General features: G+C 47.6%; 1 protein-coding gene across 6 annotated transcripts in view; it reads left to right on the forward strand.

Moving 5' to 3' along the window:
• Nucleotides 1-17,641, forward strand: part of garnl3 (GTPase activating Rap/RanGAP domain like 3) — a 261,207-nt gene that overhangs the window by 232,048 nt on the left and 11,518 nt on the right. For all 6 annotated transcript variants that reach the window (XM_045692975.1, XM_045692952.1, XM_045692967.1 and 3 more), the window contains one exon: nt 4,602-4,814. In XM_045692975.1, the coding sequence (XP_045548931.1) occupies nt 4,602-4,814 (213 nt within the window). The remainder of the gene's footprint in view (nt 1-4,601; nt 4,815-17,641) is intronic.

The following is a 17,641-nucleotide window of genomic DNA, read 5'->3' on the forward strand; positions in this document are numbered from 1 at the left end:
ACTGGCTTGGTGCGGGGAGCAGGGATGGGCCGGACAGGACTGGGGACACGCACCACTGGCTTGGTGCGGGGAGCAGGGATGGGCCGGACAGGACTGGGGACACGCACCACTAACCTGGTGCGGGGGAGCAGGGACGGGCCGGACTGGACTGTGACCGCACACCGGCGACACAGTGCGCATAAGCGGCGCCGGATATCCTGGACCGAGGAGGCGCACTGGAGGTCTGGAGTGCACAGCTGACATCACCCGTTCTGGCTCAACACCCACCTTAGCCTGGCAAGTGTGGAGCGCTGGCACAGAACGCACTGGGCTGTGCAGCCGTACCGGAGACACAGTGCGCGTCCTCGGCGCAGGATACATCGGACCGAGAAGGGGCACCGGAGGCCAGGAGCGCTGAGCCGGCACAACACGTCCTCGCTGAACACTCCCCTAGCCCGGCAAATGTGGGGCGCTGGCACAGAGCGCACTGGGCTGTGCAGGCGCACTGGCAATACCGTGCGCACCTCTGCTACCCAAGGCTCTTCCTCCACGCTGTCCCTACGCAGGTCCTCCAGGACCTGCCACATCTTTGCCTCCTCCTTCGCCGTTATCCCCCACGAGAGCAGTGGTCTGGGCTCTTCCTCTGCCCTTCCGGACCACCCCATTAGCCCCCCCCAAAAAATTTCTTGGGGGTGTCTTCCGGGCCTCAAAGACCGCCGCCTGCGACTCCTTCCACCGGCTGGCATCACCTCCTCGACCTGGGAATCCTTCCGCCAGGGTCCTTTCCCCGACATGATCTCCTCCCAGGTCCAGAACTCCTTTCCCTCGCGAGCCCATCTCTCGCTCTCCTTTTCCTCCCGCTGCTTGGTCCTGGTTTGGTGGGTTGTTCTGTAACGATCGTCGTGCAGGAAGGAAGAAGTGGACCAAGGCGCAGCTGGGAGCGAACACATGTTATTTATTACAGACTGAAATAACACGGTCAAAACAGAGAATAAACGTATCGCTACTGCTCCAACAAAAAGAGACAACAACCCACAAACATCGTGGGGGGAAAAGGAACTTAAATATGATTCCCCAATCAGAGGCAACTAGCGACAGCTGTCTCTGATTGGGAATCGACAGCACCCAACATAGAAATACGCCCCAAAGCAAGGCTATACCAAAAACATAGAAAATAAACTATAGAAATGCCACACCCTGACCAAAATAGAAGAGTTCACCTGGTCAGGGCGTGACAAATACAGCAGATTATAGAGACTGGAATACAGCAGACTATAGAGACTGGAATACAGCAGACTATAGAGACTGGAATACAGCAGACTATAGAGACTGGAATAGAGCAGACTATAGAGACTGGAATACAGCAGACTACAGAGACTGGAATACAGCAGACTACAGAGACTGGAATACTGCAGACTATAGAGACTGGAATACAGCAGACTATAGAGACTTGAATACAGCAGACTATAGAGACTGGAATACAGCAGACTATAGAGACTGGAATACAGCAGACTATAGAGACTGGAATACAGCAGACTATAGAGACTGGAATACAGCAGACTACAGAGACTGGAATACAGCAGACTATAGAGACTTGAATACAGCAGACTATAGAGACTGGAATACAGCAGACTATAGAGACTGGAATACAGCAGACTATAGAGACTTGAATACAGCAGACTATAGAGACTGGAATGCAGCAGACTATAGAGACTGGAATACAGCAGACTATAGAGACTGGAATACAGCAGACTACAGAGACTGGAATACAGCAGACTACAGAGACTGGAATACAGCAGACTATAGAGACTTGAATACAGCAGACTATAGAGACTGGAATACAGCAGACTATAGAGACTGGAATACAGCAGACTATAGAGACTTGAATACAGCAGACTATAGAGACTGGAATACAGCAAACTATAGAGACTGGAATACAGCAGACTATAGAGACTGGAATACAGCAGATTATAGAGACTGGAATACAGCAGATTATAGAGACTGGAATACAGCAGACTACAGAGACTGGAATACAGCAGACTATAGAGACTGGAATACAGCAGACTACAGAGACTGGAATACAGCAGACTATAGAGACTGGAATACAGCAGACTATAGAGACTGGAATACAGCAGACTACAGAGACTGGAATACAGCAGACTATAGAGACTGGAATACAGCAGATTATAGAGACTGGAATACAGCAGACTATAGAGACTGGAATACATCAGACTATAGAGACTGGAATACAGCAGATTATAGAGACTGGAATACAGCAGATTATAGAGACTGGAATACAGCAGACTATAGAGACTGGAATATCGCAGACTATAGAGACTGGAATACAGCAGACTATAGAGACTGGAATACAGCAGACTATAGAGACTGGAATACAGCAGATTATAGAGACTGGAATACAGCAGACTATAGAGACTGGAATACAGCAGACTATAGAGACTGGAATACAGACGATTATACTGGAATACAGCAGACTATAGAGACTGGAATACAGCAGACTATAGAGACTGGAATACAGCAGATTATAGAGACTGGAATACAGCAGACTATAGAGACTGGAATACAGCAGACTATAGAGACTGGAATACAGACGATTATACTGGAATACAGCAGACTATAGAGACTGGAATACAGAAGACTACAGAGACTGGAATACAGCAGACTACAGAGACTGGAATACAGCAGACTATAGAGACTGGAATACAGCAGACTATAGAGACTGGAATACAGCAGACTATAGAGACTGGAATACAGACGATTATACTGGAATACAGCAGACTATAGAGACTGGAATACAGCAGACTATAATGACTGGAATACAGCAGACTATAGAGACTGGAATACAGCAGACTATAGAGACTGGAATACAGCAGATTATAGAGACTGGAATACAGCAGACTATAGAGACTGGAATACATCAGACTACAGAGACTGGAATACAGCAGATTATAGAGACTGGAATACAGCAGACTACAGAGACTGGAATACAGCAGACTATAGAGACTGGAATACAGCAGACTACAGAGACTGGAATACAGCAGACTACAGAGACTGGAATGCGGTGCTGCTACGAAGATATTAAGTATCCAATTACTTTGACTCAAACAGTCGTTTAATTATTGATCCCAAACGTTGAATAATTGATGGATAGCTGTAAATGGCTGTAACTGAGTAGTCGTATTATATTACACAGTGTTGATATGGCAACGATGATGAATTCATAAATCGATCGCACACTGTGTCACTGAGTCATGTTATTAGTTTAGATAGAGTAGGCTTGATTGGAACATGACATGATCATGTTCTTCATGTTCCTGTTCTTACACATGTTCCTCTAGTGTGTGTGTGTGTGTGTGTGTGTGTGTGTGTGTGTGTGTGTGTGTGTGTGTGTGTGTGGTAAACTAACCAGTCTAAGGAGGTCTCCATAACGTCATTGCCTGAAGTTGCCTGGTGTTGAAATGTCTCTCTCTCACCGAAATACCTTTCTCTGTATCTCTTCTCCTCCATCCATCCCCCCTCTCTCTATCTCTCCTCCTCCATCCATCCCCACTCTCTGTATCTCTTCTCCATCCATCCCCCCTCCCTCTGTAACTCTCCTCCATCCATCCCCCCTCTCTCTATCTCTCCTCCTCCATCCATCCCCTCTCTGTATCTCTCCTTCTCCATCCATCCCCCTCTCTCTGTATCTCTTCTCCTCCATCCATCCCCCCTCTCTCTATCTCTCCTCCTCCATCCATCCCCACTCTCTGTATCTCTCCTTCTCCATCCATCCCCCCTCTCTCTATCTCTCCTCCTCCATCCATCCCCACTCTCTGTATCTCTCCTTCTCCATCCATCCCCCTCTCTCTGTATCTCTCCTTTTCCATCCATCCCCACTCTCTCTGTATCTCTCCTTCTCCATCCATCCCCCCTCTCTCTGTATTTCTCCTTCTCCATCCATCCCCACTCTCTCTGTATCTCTCCTTCTCCATCCATCCCCCCTCTCTCTGTATCTCTCCTCCTCCATCTATCCCCAATCTCTGTATCTCTCCTTCTCCATCCATCCCCACTCTCTGTATCTCTCCTTCTCCATCCCCACTCTCTCTGTATCTCTCCTTCTCCATCCATCCCCACTCTCTGTATCTCCCCTCTCTCTGTATCTCTCCTTCTCCATTCATCCCCACTCTCTCTGTATCTCTCCTTCTCCATCCATCCCCACTCTCTCTGTATCTCTCCTTCTCCATCCATCTCCACTCTCTCTGTATCTCTCCTTCTCCATTCATCCCCACTCTCTCTGTATCTCTCCTTCTCCATCCTTCCCCACTCTCTGTATCTCTCCTTCTCCATCCTTCCCCACTCTCTCTGTATTTCTCCTTCTCCATCCATCCCCACTCTCTGTATCTCTCCTTCTCCATCCTTCCCCACTCTCTCTGTATTTCTCCTTCTCCATCCATCCCCACTCTCTGTATCTCTCCTTCTCCATCCATCCCAACTCTCTGTATCTCTCCTTCTCCATCCATCACCACTCTCTCTGTATCTCTCCTTCTCCATCCATCCCAACTCTCTGTATCTCTCCTTCTCTATCCTTCCCCACTCTCTCTGTATCTCTGCTTTTCACCCTCCAGGTGAGACACAGTGTAAGCACATCTTCAAGATCCCACTGAGTAACCTAGTGGGCCGCAGCATCGAGAGGCCCCTCAAGTCCCCGCTGGTCAACAAGGTGGTGACGGGCCTGACAGCCCCCGCGGGGGCCCCCATGCAGGGGGCCTCACACACCCTGTCTCTGTCCCGCATGGAGATCAAAGAAATCGCCAGCCGCACCCGTAAGGAGCTTCTGGGTGAGTGAGGCACCAAGACTGGACTGTACATACACACCCCTGACGACACACACATAGATGCACACACACACACGCAGGCAGGCACGCACACACACACACACACACACACACACACACACACACACACACACACACACACACACACACACACACACACACACACACACACCTGACACAGCATTCAGAAAGTTATAATATAATTTGTTTTAATTAGTTCTTGTCACCCCCTCTTTCCCATCACAGCGACCATAGAGCAATTTAGCTTGTAGGTTATAGCTGTGTTTGAATACCCATACTAACATACTGTATACTTAATGAGTATATACTACATACTATATACTATTAGTTCATTTTAGTATACTGTAAAATAACAGTATGCTTTCAGTTGAGCGTACTAGCTCTTCGCCTGTCTACCGGAAGTTGATGCTGTTGCTATGCAACCTCTTGCTAGCATAACACATTACTAGTTAGACATTTTACGACTTCGGGTGTGTTCTTAAATTCAAGCTGGAGTGCCAGAGTGCGCTTGTAAATTCAAAGCCTTGTCAGATTGTCCGTTTGTAAATTCAGAGCATTTCACTCTCGGAGCGCACACTGGATGCTCGGGCCAAGGAGTAGGGGATTTGAGCGTTCTGCAATTACAACGGCAGTCAAGCACCCAAGCTAACATTGGCTAGCTTGCTAGCTACTTCCAGACACAAATGAGACCACTCTGACCATTTTAACTCGCCCTTGACTGTAACTGTGCTGCTGGCAACAATTTAATTACGCTTTTTTGCCGACATTTACTAACACCGCCATATTCAACGGGTGTTGAGCTCTCGTAAATTCATTATTCTGCGCTCTGGTACACTCTGACTTGAGTGCTCTGAAATCTGAATAGATGGCCAAAGCGAATTTACGAAAGCACCCGTATGTCCATTGAGAACGCACAACTACTATACCATTTAGCTAAGCATGACGGGAATAATCAAGTCAATAATCGTTGGGTAGTTAGTTAGATAGCCTATAGTTAATTTTTTACATATTTTTACATTTTTATTTCACCTTTATTTAACCAGGCAGGCCAGTTGAGAACAAGTTCTCATTTACAACTGCGACCTGGCCAAGATAAAGCAAAGCAGTGTGACACAAACAACAACACAGAGTTACACATGGAATAAACAAACATACAGTCAATAATACAATAGAAAATCTATATACAGTGTGTGCAAAAAGGGGTAAGGAGGTAAGGCAAAAAATAGGCCATAGTAGCGAAGTATTTACAATTTAGCAAATTAACACTGAAGTGATAGATGTGCAGATGATGTGCAAGTAGAAATATTGGTGTGCAAAAGAGTGAAAAAGTAAATAAAAACAATATGGGGATGAGGTAGGTAGTTGGGTGGGCTTTTTACAGATGGGCTATGTACAGCTGCAGCGATCGGTAAGGTGCTGAGATAGCTGATGCTTAAAGTTAGTGAGGGAGATATAAGTCTCCAACTTCAGCGATTTTTGCAATAAGTTCCCAGTCATTGGCAGCAGAGAACTGGAAGGAAAGGCAGCCAAAGTGGGTGTTGGCTTTGGGGATGACCAGTGAAATATACCTGCTGGAGCGCGTGCTACGGGTGGGTGTTGTTATGGTGACCAGTGAGCTGAGATAAGGCGGAGCTTTACCTAGCAAAGACTTATAGATGACCTGGAGCCAGTGGATCTGGCAACGAATATGTAGCGAGGGCCAGCCAACGAGAGCATACAGGTCGCAGTGGTGGGTGGTATATGGGGCTTTGGTGACAAAACGGATGGCACTGTGATAGACTGCATCCAGTTTGCTGAGTAGAGTGTTTGGTGGCTATTTTGTAAATGACATTGCCGAAGTTGAGGATCGGTAGGATAGTCAGTTTTACAAGGGTATGTTTGGCAGCGTGAGTGAAGGAGGCTTTTTTGCGAAATAGGAAGCCGATTCTAGATTTAATTTTGGATTGGAGATGCTTAAATGAGTCTGGAAGGAGAGTTTACAGTCTAGCCAGACACCTAGGTATTTGTAGTTGTCCACATATTCTAAGTCAGAACCGTCCAGAGTAGTGATGCTAGTCGGGTGGGTGGGTACGGGCAGCGATCGGTTGAAGAGCATGCATTTAGTTTTACTAGTGTTTAAGAGCAGTTGGAGGCCACGGAAGGAATGTTGTATGTCATTGAAGCTCGTCTGGAAGTTAGTTAACACAGTGTCCAAAGAAGGGCCTGATGTATATAGAATGGTGTCGTCTGCGTAGAGGTGGATCAAGGAATCACACGCAGCAAGAGCGACATCATTGATATATACAGAGAACAGAGTCGGCCCGAGAATTGAACCCTGTGGTACCCCCATAGAGACTGCCAGAGGTCCAGACAACAGGCCCTCCGATTTGACACACTGAACTCTATCGGAGAAGTATTTGGTGAACCAGGCGAGGCAGTCATTTGAGAAACCAGGGCTGTTGAGTCTGCCGATAAGAATACGGTGATTGACAGAGTCGAAAGCCTTGGCCAGGTCGATGAAGACGGCTGCACAGTACTGTCTTTTATCGATGGCGGTTATGATATCGTTTAGTACCATGAGCGTGGCTGTGGTGCACCCGTGACCAGCTTGGAAACTGGATTGCACAGCGGAGAAGGTACGGTGGGATTCGAAATGGTCAGTGATCTGTTTGTTAACTTGGCTTTCGAAGACTTTCGAAAGGCAGGGCAGGATGGATATAGGTCTGTAACAGTTTGGGTCTAGAGTGTCTCCCCCATTGAAGAGGGGGATGACCGCGGCAGCTTTCCAATCTTTAGGAATCTTAGACGATACGAAAGAGAGGTTGAACAGACTAGTAATCAAGGTTTTGCAGCTCTTTCAGAACATCTGCTATCTGCATTTGGGTGAAGGAGAAGCTGGGGAGGCTTGGGCAAGTAGCTGTGGGGGGTGCAGAGCTGTTGGCCGGGGTTGGGGTAGCCAGGAGGAAAGCATGGCCAGCTGTAGAGAAATGCTTTTTGAAATTCTTGATTATCGTGGATTTATCTGTGGTGACTGTGTTTCCAAGCCTCAGTGCAGTGGGCAGCTGGGGGGAGGTGCTCTTATTCTCCATGGACTTTACAGTGTCCCAGAACTTTTTGGAGTTAGAACTACAGGATGCAAATTTATGTTTGAAAAAGCTAGCCTTTGCTTTCTGAACTGACTGTGTGTATTGGTTCCTGACTTCCCTGAAAAGTTGCATGTCGCAGGGACTATTCGATGCTAGTGCAGTACGCCACAGGATGTTTTCCTGCTGGTTGAGGGCAGTCGGGTCTGGAGTGAACCAAGGGCTATATCTGTTCTTAGTTCTACATGTTTTGAAAGGGGCATATTTAAGGAAATTACTTTTAAAGAACAACCAGGCATCCTCAACTGACGGGATGAGTTCAATATCCTTCCAGGAAACCTGGGCCAGGTCGATTAGAAAGGCCTGCTCACAGAAGTGTTTTAGGGAGCGATTGACAGTGATGAGGGGTGGTCGTTTGACCGCGGGCCCATAACTGATGCAGGCAATGAGGCAGTGATCGCTGAGATCCTGATTGAAAACAGCAGAGGTGTATTTGGAGGGCAAGTTGGTCAGGATAATATCTATGAGGGTGCCCATGGTTACGGATTTAGGGTTGTACCTGGTGGGTTCCTTGATGATTTGTGTGAGATTGAGGGCATCTGGCTTAGATTGTAGGACGGCTAGGGTGTTAAGCATATCCCAGTTTAGGTCACCTAACAGAACGAACTCTGAAGATAGATGGGGGGCAGTCAATTCACATATGGTGTCCAGGGCACAGCTGGGAGTTGAGGGGGATCTATAACAGGCAGCAACAGTGAGAGACAAAACAAAAACATTCGAAGCTCGAACTGTTTGGGCATAGACCTGGAAAGTATGATGGAACTTTGCAGGCTATCTCTGCAGTAGATTGCAACTCCTCCCCCTTTGGCAGTTCTATCTTGACAGAAAATGTTGTAGTTGGGGATGGAAATCTCAGAATTTTTGGTGGCCTTCCTAAGCCAGGATTCAGACACGGCAAGGACATCAGGGTTGGCGGAGTGTGCTAAAGCAGTAAGTAAAGCAAACTTAGGGAGGAGGCTTCTCATGTTAACATGCATTAAACCAAGGCTTTTACGGTTACAGAAGTCAACAAATGAGAGCGCCTGGGGACACACAGGGCCTGGGTTAACCTCCACATCACCCGAGGAACAGAGGGTACGGCTAAAGGCTATCAAAACTGGTCGTCTAGTGCATTGGGGACGGAGAATAAAAGGAGCCGATTTCTGGGCATGGTAGAATAGATTCAGGGCATAATGTACAGTGGAGGTAAACCTAAGCATTGAGTGACGATAAGAGAGGCTGCATCTCTGGAGGTACTATGGAGGTACTAGTTATGCTAGGTGAGGTCACCCCATGTGTGGGAGGTGGGACAAAAGAGGTATCTGAGGCATGTTGAGTGCGGCTAGGGGCTCCGCAGTAAAATTAAGCAATGATAACTACCCTAAACAACAGTATACAAGGTATATTGACATTAGAGAGAGACATAAAGCGAGGCATAAAGCAATCACAGGTGTTGATTGGGAGAGCTAACTAAGACAACGGGGTAAGACAGCAACAGCTAATCAGCTAAGACAACAACAACAGGTAAAATGGCGATGAATGGGCAGAGAGGGTCAGTTAACTACACACAGGGCCTGAGTTCGAGGCTGGGGCCGACAGATAAACAAAACAAACAAAATGGAGTACCGTGATTGATGAACAGTCCAGCAGGCATCAGCTATGTAGCCAGGTGATCATAGGGTCCAGTGAACAGCAATAGATGAAACAGGGAAGTCGTTACTACGCTAGCAAGCGGGAGACACGGCGTTCATAAGTTAGCAGGCCGGGGCTAGGAGAAGCGTCTTCATTGACATACGACAAAGGCCGGTTGAGGGCACATCGGATGGAATTATGTCAGCAGACCAGTCGTGATGGATCTGCGGGGCTTCATGTCGACAAAGGGTGCAGGCCAATTGGAAAAAGAAGGAATGTAGCTGGAGTAATATCGTTTGCTAGCCGGGAGATGCGCCTGGCCCAAGGCTAACTGGTGCTAGCTTCGGGTCAAGAGCGTTAGCCACTATGGCCACTCGGTAGCAGCTAGCTAGTTGCGATGATCCGATACAAAGGTCCAGAGCTTACGGCAGGAATCCGGCGATGTAGTGGCTTCTAGTCGTGTTAGTGAAGAGTCCGGGAGGCATCAGCTGTGTAGCCGAGTGATCATAGGGTCCACTGAGCAGGCCGGGAGATGGGCCTGGTTCTAAGGCTAGCTTCGGGGCTGGGCCACTCGGTAGCAGCTAGCTAGCTGCGAGGATCTGGAATAATGGTCCAGTAATGGAGTAATCTGGAGTAATGGTGGAGAAAAGCAGTCCTGATATGCTCAGGGTTGACATCGTGCTGAGCAGACTGGCGTTGTGCAGACTGACGGTTATTATCCATGGTAAATGCGTCTGGTTTCTGAGCTAGAGTTAAAAGCCGCTAGCAGGGACTAGCAATGACTAAATAGCTAGTAGCTAATTAGCTGGTTAGTATCTGATGGTTAGCTTCTGATGGAGGTTCTAGCTATAAGGTCTAAAAATAGTGGATCCGTATCACATTGGGTGAGACGGGTTGCCGGAAGGTATGTTTAATTTAAAAATGGAAAAAGAAATTGAAATATATACAAAAAAGACGAAGGAAAAAAAAGACAACATTTACGACGAACACGTCTGCCTTGCTACGCTATCTTGTATATGCCATCTTAATATATTGGCAAGTTTGATGTATAAGTAGCCAAATAACGTTAGGTAGCTAGCTAACAACAGGTGACAGCGACACGTACAGTATATTTACTATATGTTTCCCATGAGGGAATGAAACCGTCAACCCTTGTGTTGCAAGCACACTAACCTGTCTAACCCACAAGAACATCCCAGCATACTAACCTGCTGTAACCCACTAGAACCATCCCAGCACACTAACCTGCTGTAACCCACTAGAACCATCCCAGCACACTAACCTGTCTAACCCACTAGAACCATCCCAGCACACTAACCTGCTGTAACCCAATAGAACCATCACAGCACACTAACCTGTCTAACCCACAAGAACATCCCAGCATACTAACCTGCTGTAACCCACTAGAACTATCCCAGCACACTAACCTGCTGTAACCCACTAGAACTATCCCAGCACACTAACCTGTCTAACCCACAAGAACATCCCAGCATACTAACCTGCTGTAACCCACTAGAACCATCCCAGCATACTAACCTGCTGTAACCCACTAGAACTATCCCAGCACACTAACCTGCTGTAACCCACTAGAACTATCCCAGCACACTAACCTGTCTAACCCACAAGAACATCCCAGCATACTAACCTGCTGTAACCCACTAGAACTATCCCAGCACACTAACCTGTCTAACCCACAAGAACATCCCAGCATACTAACCTGCTGTAACCCACTAGAACCATCCCAGCACACTAACCTGTCTAACCCACTAGAACCATCCCAGCACACTAACCTGTCTAACCCACTAGAACCATCCCAGCACACTAACCTGCTGTAACCCACTAGAACAATCCCAGCATACTAACCTGCTGTAACCCACTAGAACCATCCCAGCATACTAACCTGCTGTAACCCACTAGAACCATCCCAGCACACTAACCTGCTGTAACCCACTAGAACCATCCCAGCATACTAACCTGCTGTAACCCACTAGAACCATCCCAGCATACTAACCTGCTGTAACCCACTAGAACTATCCCAGCATACTAACCTGCTGTAACCCACTAGAACCATCCCAGCATACTAACCTGTCTAACTCACTAGAACCGTCCCAGCATACTAACCTGCTGTAACCCACTAGAACCATCCCAGCATACTAACCTGCTGTAACCCACTAGAACTATCCCAACATACTAACCTGCTGTAACCCACTAGAACCATCCCAGCATACTAACCTGCTGTAACCCACTAGAACTATCCCAGCATACTAACCTGCTGTAACCCACTAGAACCATCCCAGCACACTAACCTGCTGTAACCCACTAGAACTATCCCAGCATACTAACCTGCTGTAACCCACTAGAACCATCCCAGCATACTAACCTGTCTAACCCACTAGAACTATCCCAGAACACTAACCTGCTGTAACCCACTAGAACTATCCCAGCATACTGACCTACTGTAACCCACTAGAACCATCCCAGCATACTAACCTGCTGTAACCCACTAGAACCATCCCAGCACACTAACCTGTCTAACCCACTAGAACTATCCCAGCATACTAACCTGCTGTAACCCACTAGAACCATCCCAGCATACTAACCTGCTGTAACCCACTAGAACCATCCCAACATACTAACCTGCTGTAACCCACTAGAACCATCCCAGCATACTAACCTGCTGTAACCCACTAGAACTATCCCAGCATACTAACCTGCTGTAACCCACTAGAACCATCCCAGCACACTAACCTGCTGTAACCCACTAGAACCATCCCAGCATACTAACCTGTCTAACCCACTAGAACCATCCCAGCATACTAACCTGCTGTAACCCACTAGAACTATCCCAGCATACTAACCTGCTGTAACCCACTAGAACCATCCCAGCACACTAGCCTGCTGTAACCCACTAGAACCATCCCAGCACACTAACCTGTCTAACCCACTAGAACCATCCCAGCACACTAACCTGCTGTAACCCAATAGAACCCTCACAGCACACTAACCTGTCTAACCCACAAGAACATCCCAGCATACTAACCTGCTGTAACCCACTAGAACTATCCCAGCACACTAACCTGCTGTAACCCACTAGAACTATCCCAGCACACTAACCTGTCTAACCCACAAGAACATCCCAGCATACTAACCTGCTGTAACCCACTAGAACCATCCCAGCATACTAACCTGCTGTAACCCACTAGAACTATCCCAGCACACTAACCTGCTGTAACCCACTAGAACTATCCCAGCACACTAACCTGTCTAACCCACAAGAACATCCCAGCATACTAACCTGCTGTAACCCACTAGAACTATCCCAGCACACTAACCTGTCTAACCCACAAGAACATCCCAGCATACTAACCTGCTGTAACCCACTAGAACCATCCCAGCACACTAACCTGTCTAACCCACTAGAACCATCCCAGCACACTAACCTGTCTAACCCACTAGAACCATCCCAGCACACTAACCTGCTGTAACCCACTAGAACAATCCCAGCATACTAACCTGCTGTAACCCACTAGAACCATCCCAGCATACTAACCTGCTGTAACCCACTAGAACCATCCCAGCACACTAACCTGCTGTAACCCACTAGAACCATCCCAGCATACTAACCTGCTGTAACCCACTAGAACCATCCCAGCATACTAACCTGCTGTAACCCACTAGAACTATCCCAGCATACTAACCTGCTGTAACCCACTAGAACCATCCCAGCATACTAACCTGTCTAACTCACTAGAACCGTCCCAGCATACTAACCTGCTGTAACCCACTAGAACCATCCCAGCATACTAACCTGCTGTAACCCACTAGAACTATCCCAACATACTAACCTGCTGTAACCCACTAGAACCATCCCAGCATACTAACCTGCTGTAACCCACTAGAACTATCCCAGCATACTAACCTGCTGTAACCCACTAGAACCATCCCAGCACACTAACCTGCTGTAACCCACTAGAACTATCCCAGCATACTAACCTGCTGTAACCCACTAGAACCATCCCAGCATACTAACCTGTCTAACCCACTAGAACTATCCCAGAACACTAACCTGCTGTAACCCACTAGAACTATCCCAGCATACTGACCTACTGTAACCCACTAGAACCATCCCAGCATACTAACCTGCTGTAACCCACTAGAACCATCCCAGCACACTAACCTGTCTAACCCACTAGAACTATCCCAGCATACTAACCTGCTGTAACCCACTAGAACCATCCCAGCATACTAACCTGCTGTAACCCACTAGAACCATCCCAACATACTAACCTGCTGTAACCCACTAGAACCATCCCAGCATACTAACCTGCTGTAACCCACTAGAACTATCCCAGCATACTAACCTGCTGTAACCCACTAGAACCATCCCAGCACACTAACCTGCTGTAACCCACTAGAACCATCCCAGCATACTAACCTGTCTAACCCACTAGAACCATCCCAGCATACTAACCTGCTGTAACCCACTAGAACTATCCCAGCATACTAACCTGCTGTAACCCACTAGAACCATCCCAGCACACTAACCTGCTGTAACCCACTAGAACCATCCCAGCACACTAACCTGTCTAACCCACTAGAACCATCCCAGCACACTAACCTGCTGTAACCCAATAGAACCATCACAGCACACTAACCTGTCTAACCCACAAGAACATCCCAGCATACTAACCTGCTGTAACCCACTAGAACTATCCCAGCACACTAACCTGCTGTAACCCACTAGAACTATCCCAGCACACTAACCTGTCTAACCCACAAGAACATCCCAGCATACTAACCTGCTGTAACCCACTAGAACCATCCCAGCATACTAACCTGCTGTAACCCACTAGAACTATCCCAGCACACTAACCTGCTGTAACCCACTAGAACTATCCCAGCACACTAACCTGTCTAACCCACAAGAACATCCCAGCATACTAACCTGCTGTAACCCACTAGAACTATCCCAGCACACTAACCTGTCTAACCCACAAGAACATCCCAGCATACTAACCTGCTGTAACCCACTAGAACCATCCCAGCACACTAACCTGTCTAACCCACTAGAACCATCCCAGCACACTAACCTGTCTAACCCACTAGAACCATCCCAGCACACTAACCTGCTGTAACCCACTAGAACAATCCCAGCATACTAACCTGCTGTAACCCACTAGAACCATCCCAGCATACTAACCTGCTGTAACCCACTAGAACCATCCCAGCACACTAACCTGCTGTAACCCACTAGAACCATCCCAGCATACTAACCTGCTGTAACCCACTAGAACCATCCCGGCATACTAACCTGCTGTAACCCACTAGAACTATCCCAGCATACTAACCTGCTGTAACCCACTAGAACCATCCCAGCATACTAACCTGTCTAACTCACTAGAACCGTCCCAGCATACTAACCTGCTGTAACCCACTAGAACCATCCCAGCATACTAACCTGCTGTAACCCACTAGAACTATCCCAACATACTAACCTGCTGTAACCCACTAGAACCATCCCAGCATACTAACCTGCTGTAACCCACTAGAACTATCCCAGCATACTAACCTGCTGTAACCCACTAGAACCATCCCAGCACACTAACCTGCTGTAACCCACTAGAACTATCCCGGCATACTAACCTGCTGTAACCCACTAGAACCATCCCAGCATACTAACCTGTCTAACCCACTAGAACTATCCCAGAACACTAACCTGCTGTAACCCACTAGAACTATCCCAGCATACTGACCTACTGTAACCCACTAGAACCATCCCAGCATACTAACCTGCTGTAACCCACTAGAACCATCCCAGCACACTAACCTGTCTAACCCACTAGAACTATCCCAGCATACTAACCTGCTGTAACCCACTAGAACCATCCCAGCATACTAACCTGCTGTAACCCACTAGAACCATCCCAGCATACTAACCTGCTGTAACCCACTAGAACCATCCCAGCATACTAACCTGCTGTAACCCACTAGAACTATCCCAGCATACTAACCTGCTGTAACCCACTAGAACCATCCCAGCACACTAACCTGCTGTAACCCACTAGAACCATCCCAGCATACTAACCTGCTGTAACCCACTAGAACCATCCCAGCATACTAACCTGCTGTAACCCACTAGAACTATCCCAGCATACTAACCTGCTGTAACCCACTAGAACTATCCCAGCATACTAACCTGCTGTAACCCACTAGAACTATCCCAGCATACTAACCTGCTGTAACCCACTAGAACTATCCCAGCACACTAACCTGCTGTAACCCACTAGAACCATCCCAACATACTAACCTGCAGTAACCCACTAGAACTATCCCAGCACACTAACCTGCTGTAACCCACTAGAACCATCCCAGCATACTAACCTGCTGTAACCCACTAGAACCATCCCAGCATACTAACCTGCTGTAACCCACTAGAACCATCCCAGCACACTAACCTTCTGTAACCCACTAGAACCATCCCAGCATACTAACCTGCTGTAACCCACTAGAACCATCCCAGCACACTAACCTGTCTAACCCACTAGAACTATCTCAGCATACTAACCTGCTGTAACCCACTAGAACCATCCCAGCACACTAACCTGCTGTAACCACTAGAACAATCCCAGCATACTAACCTGCTGTCACCCACTAGAACCATCCCAGCATACTAACCTGCTGTAACCCACTAGAACCATCCCAGCACACTAACCTGCTGTAACCCACTAGAACTATCCCAGCACACTAACCTGCTGTAACCCACTAGAACAATCCCAGCATACTAACCTGCTGTAACCCACTAGAACGAACCCAGCATACTAACCTGCTGTAACCCACTAGAACCATCTCAGCACACTAACCTGCTGTAACCCACTAGAACCATCCCAGCACACTAACCTTCTGTAACCCACTAGAACCATCCCAGCATACTAACCTGCTGTAACCCACTAGAACCATCCCAGCACACTAACCTGTCTAACCCACTAGAACTATCCCAGCATACTAACCTGCTGTAACCCACTAGAACTATCCCAGCACACTAACCTGCTGTAACCCACTAGAACAATCCCAGCATACTAACCTGCTGTAACCCACTAGAACCATCCCAGCACACTAACCTGCTGTAACCCACTAGAACAATCCCAGCATACTAACCTGCTGTAACCCACTAGAACCATCCCAGCATACTAACCTGCTGTAACCCACTAGAACCATCCCAGCACACTAACCTGCTGTAACCCACTAGAACAATCCCAGCATACTAACCTGCTGTAACCCACTAGAACCATCCCAGCACACTAACCTGTCTAACCCACTAGAACTATCCCAGCATACTAACCTGCTGTAACCCACTAGAACCATCCCAGCACACTAACCTGCTGTAACCACTAGAACAATCCCAGCATACTAACCTGCTGTAACCCACTAGAACCATCCCAGCATACTAACCTGCTGTAACCCACTAGAACCATCCCAGCATACTAACCTGCTGTAACCCACTAGAACTATCCCAGCACACTAACCTGCTGTAACCCACTAGAACAATCCCAGCATACTAACCTGCTGTAACCCACTAGAACCATCCCAGCACACTAACCTGCTGTAACCCACTAGAACTATCCCAGCACACTAACCTGCTGTAACCCACTAGAACAATCCCAGCATACTAACCTGCTGTAACCCACTAGAACCATCCCAGCATACTAACCTGCTGTAACCCACTAGAACCATCCCAGCACACTAACCTGCTGTAACCCACTAGAACAATCCCAGCATACTAACCTGCTGTAACCCACTAGAACCATCCCAGCATACTAACCTGCTGTAACCCACTAGAACCATCCCAGCACACTAACCTGCTGTAACCCACTAGAACCATCCCAGCATACAAACCTGCTGTAACCCACTAGAACCATCCCAGCATACTAACCTGCTGTAACCCACTAGAACTATCCCAGCATACTAACCTGCTGTAACCCACTAGAACCATCCCAGCATACTAACCTGTCTAACCAACTAGAACTATCCCAACATACTAACCTGCTGTAACCCACTAGAACCATCCCAGCATACTAA

This window comes from Salmo salar, chromosome ssa01 (genome assembly GCF_905237065.1).
Source record: "Salmo salar chromosome ssa01, Ssal_v3.1, whole genome shotgun sequence".
In the NCBI taxonomy this organism is placed as follows: domain Eukaryota; kingdom Metazoa; phylum Chordata; class Actinopteri; order Salmoniformes; family Salmonidae; genus Salmo; species Salmo salar.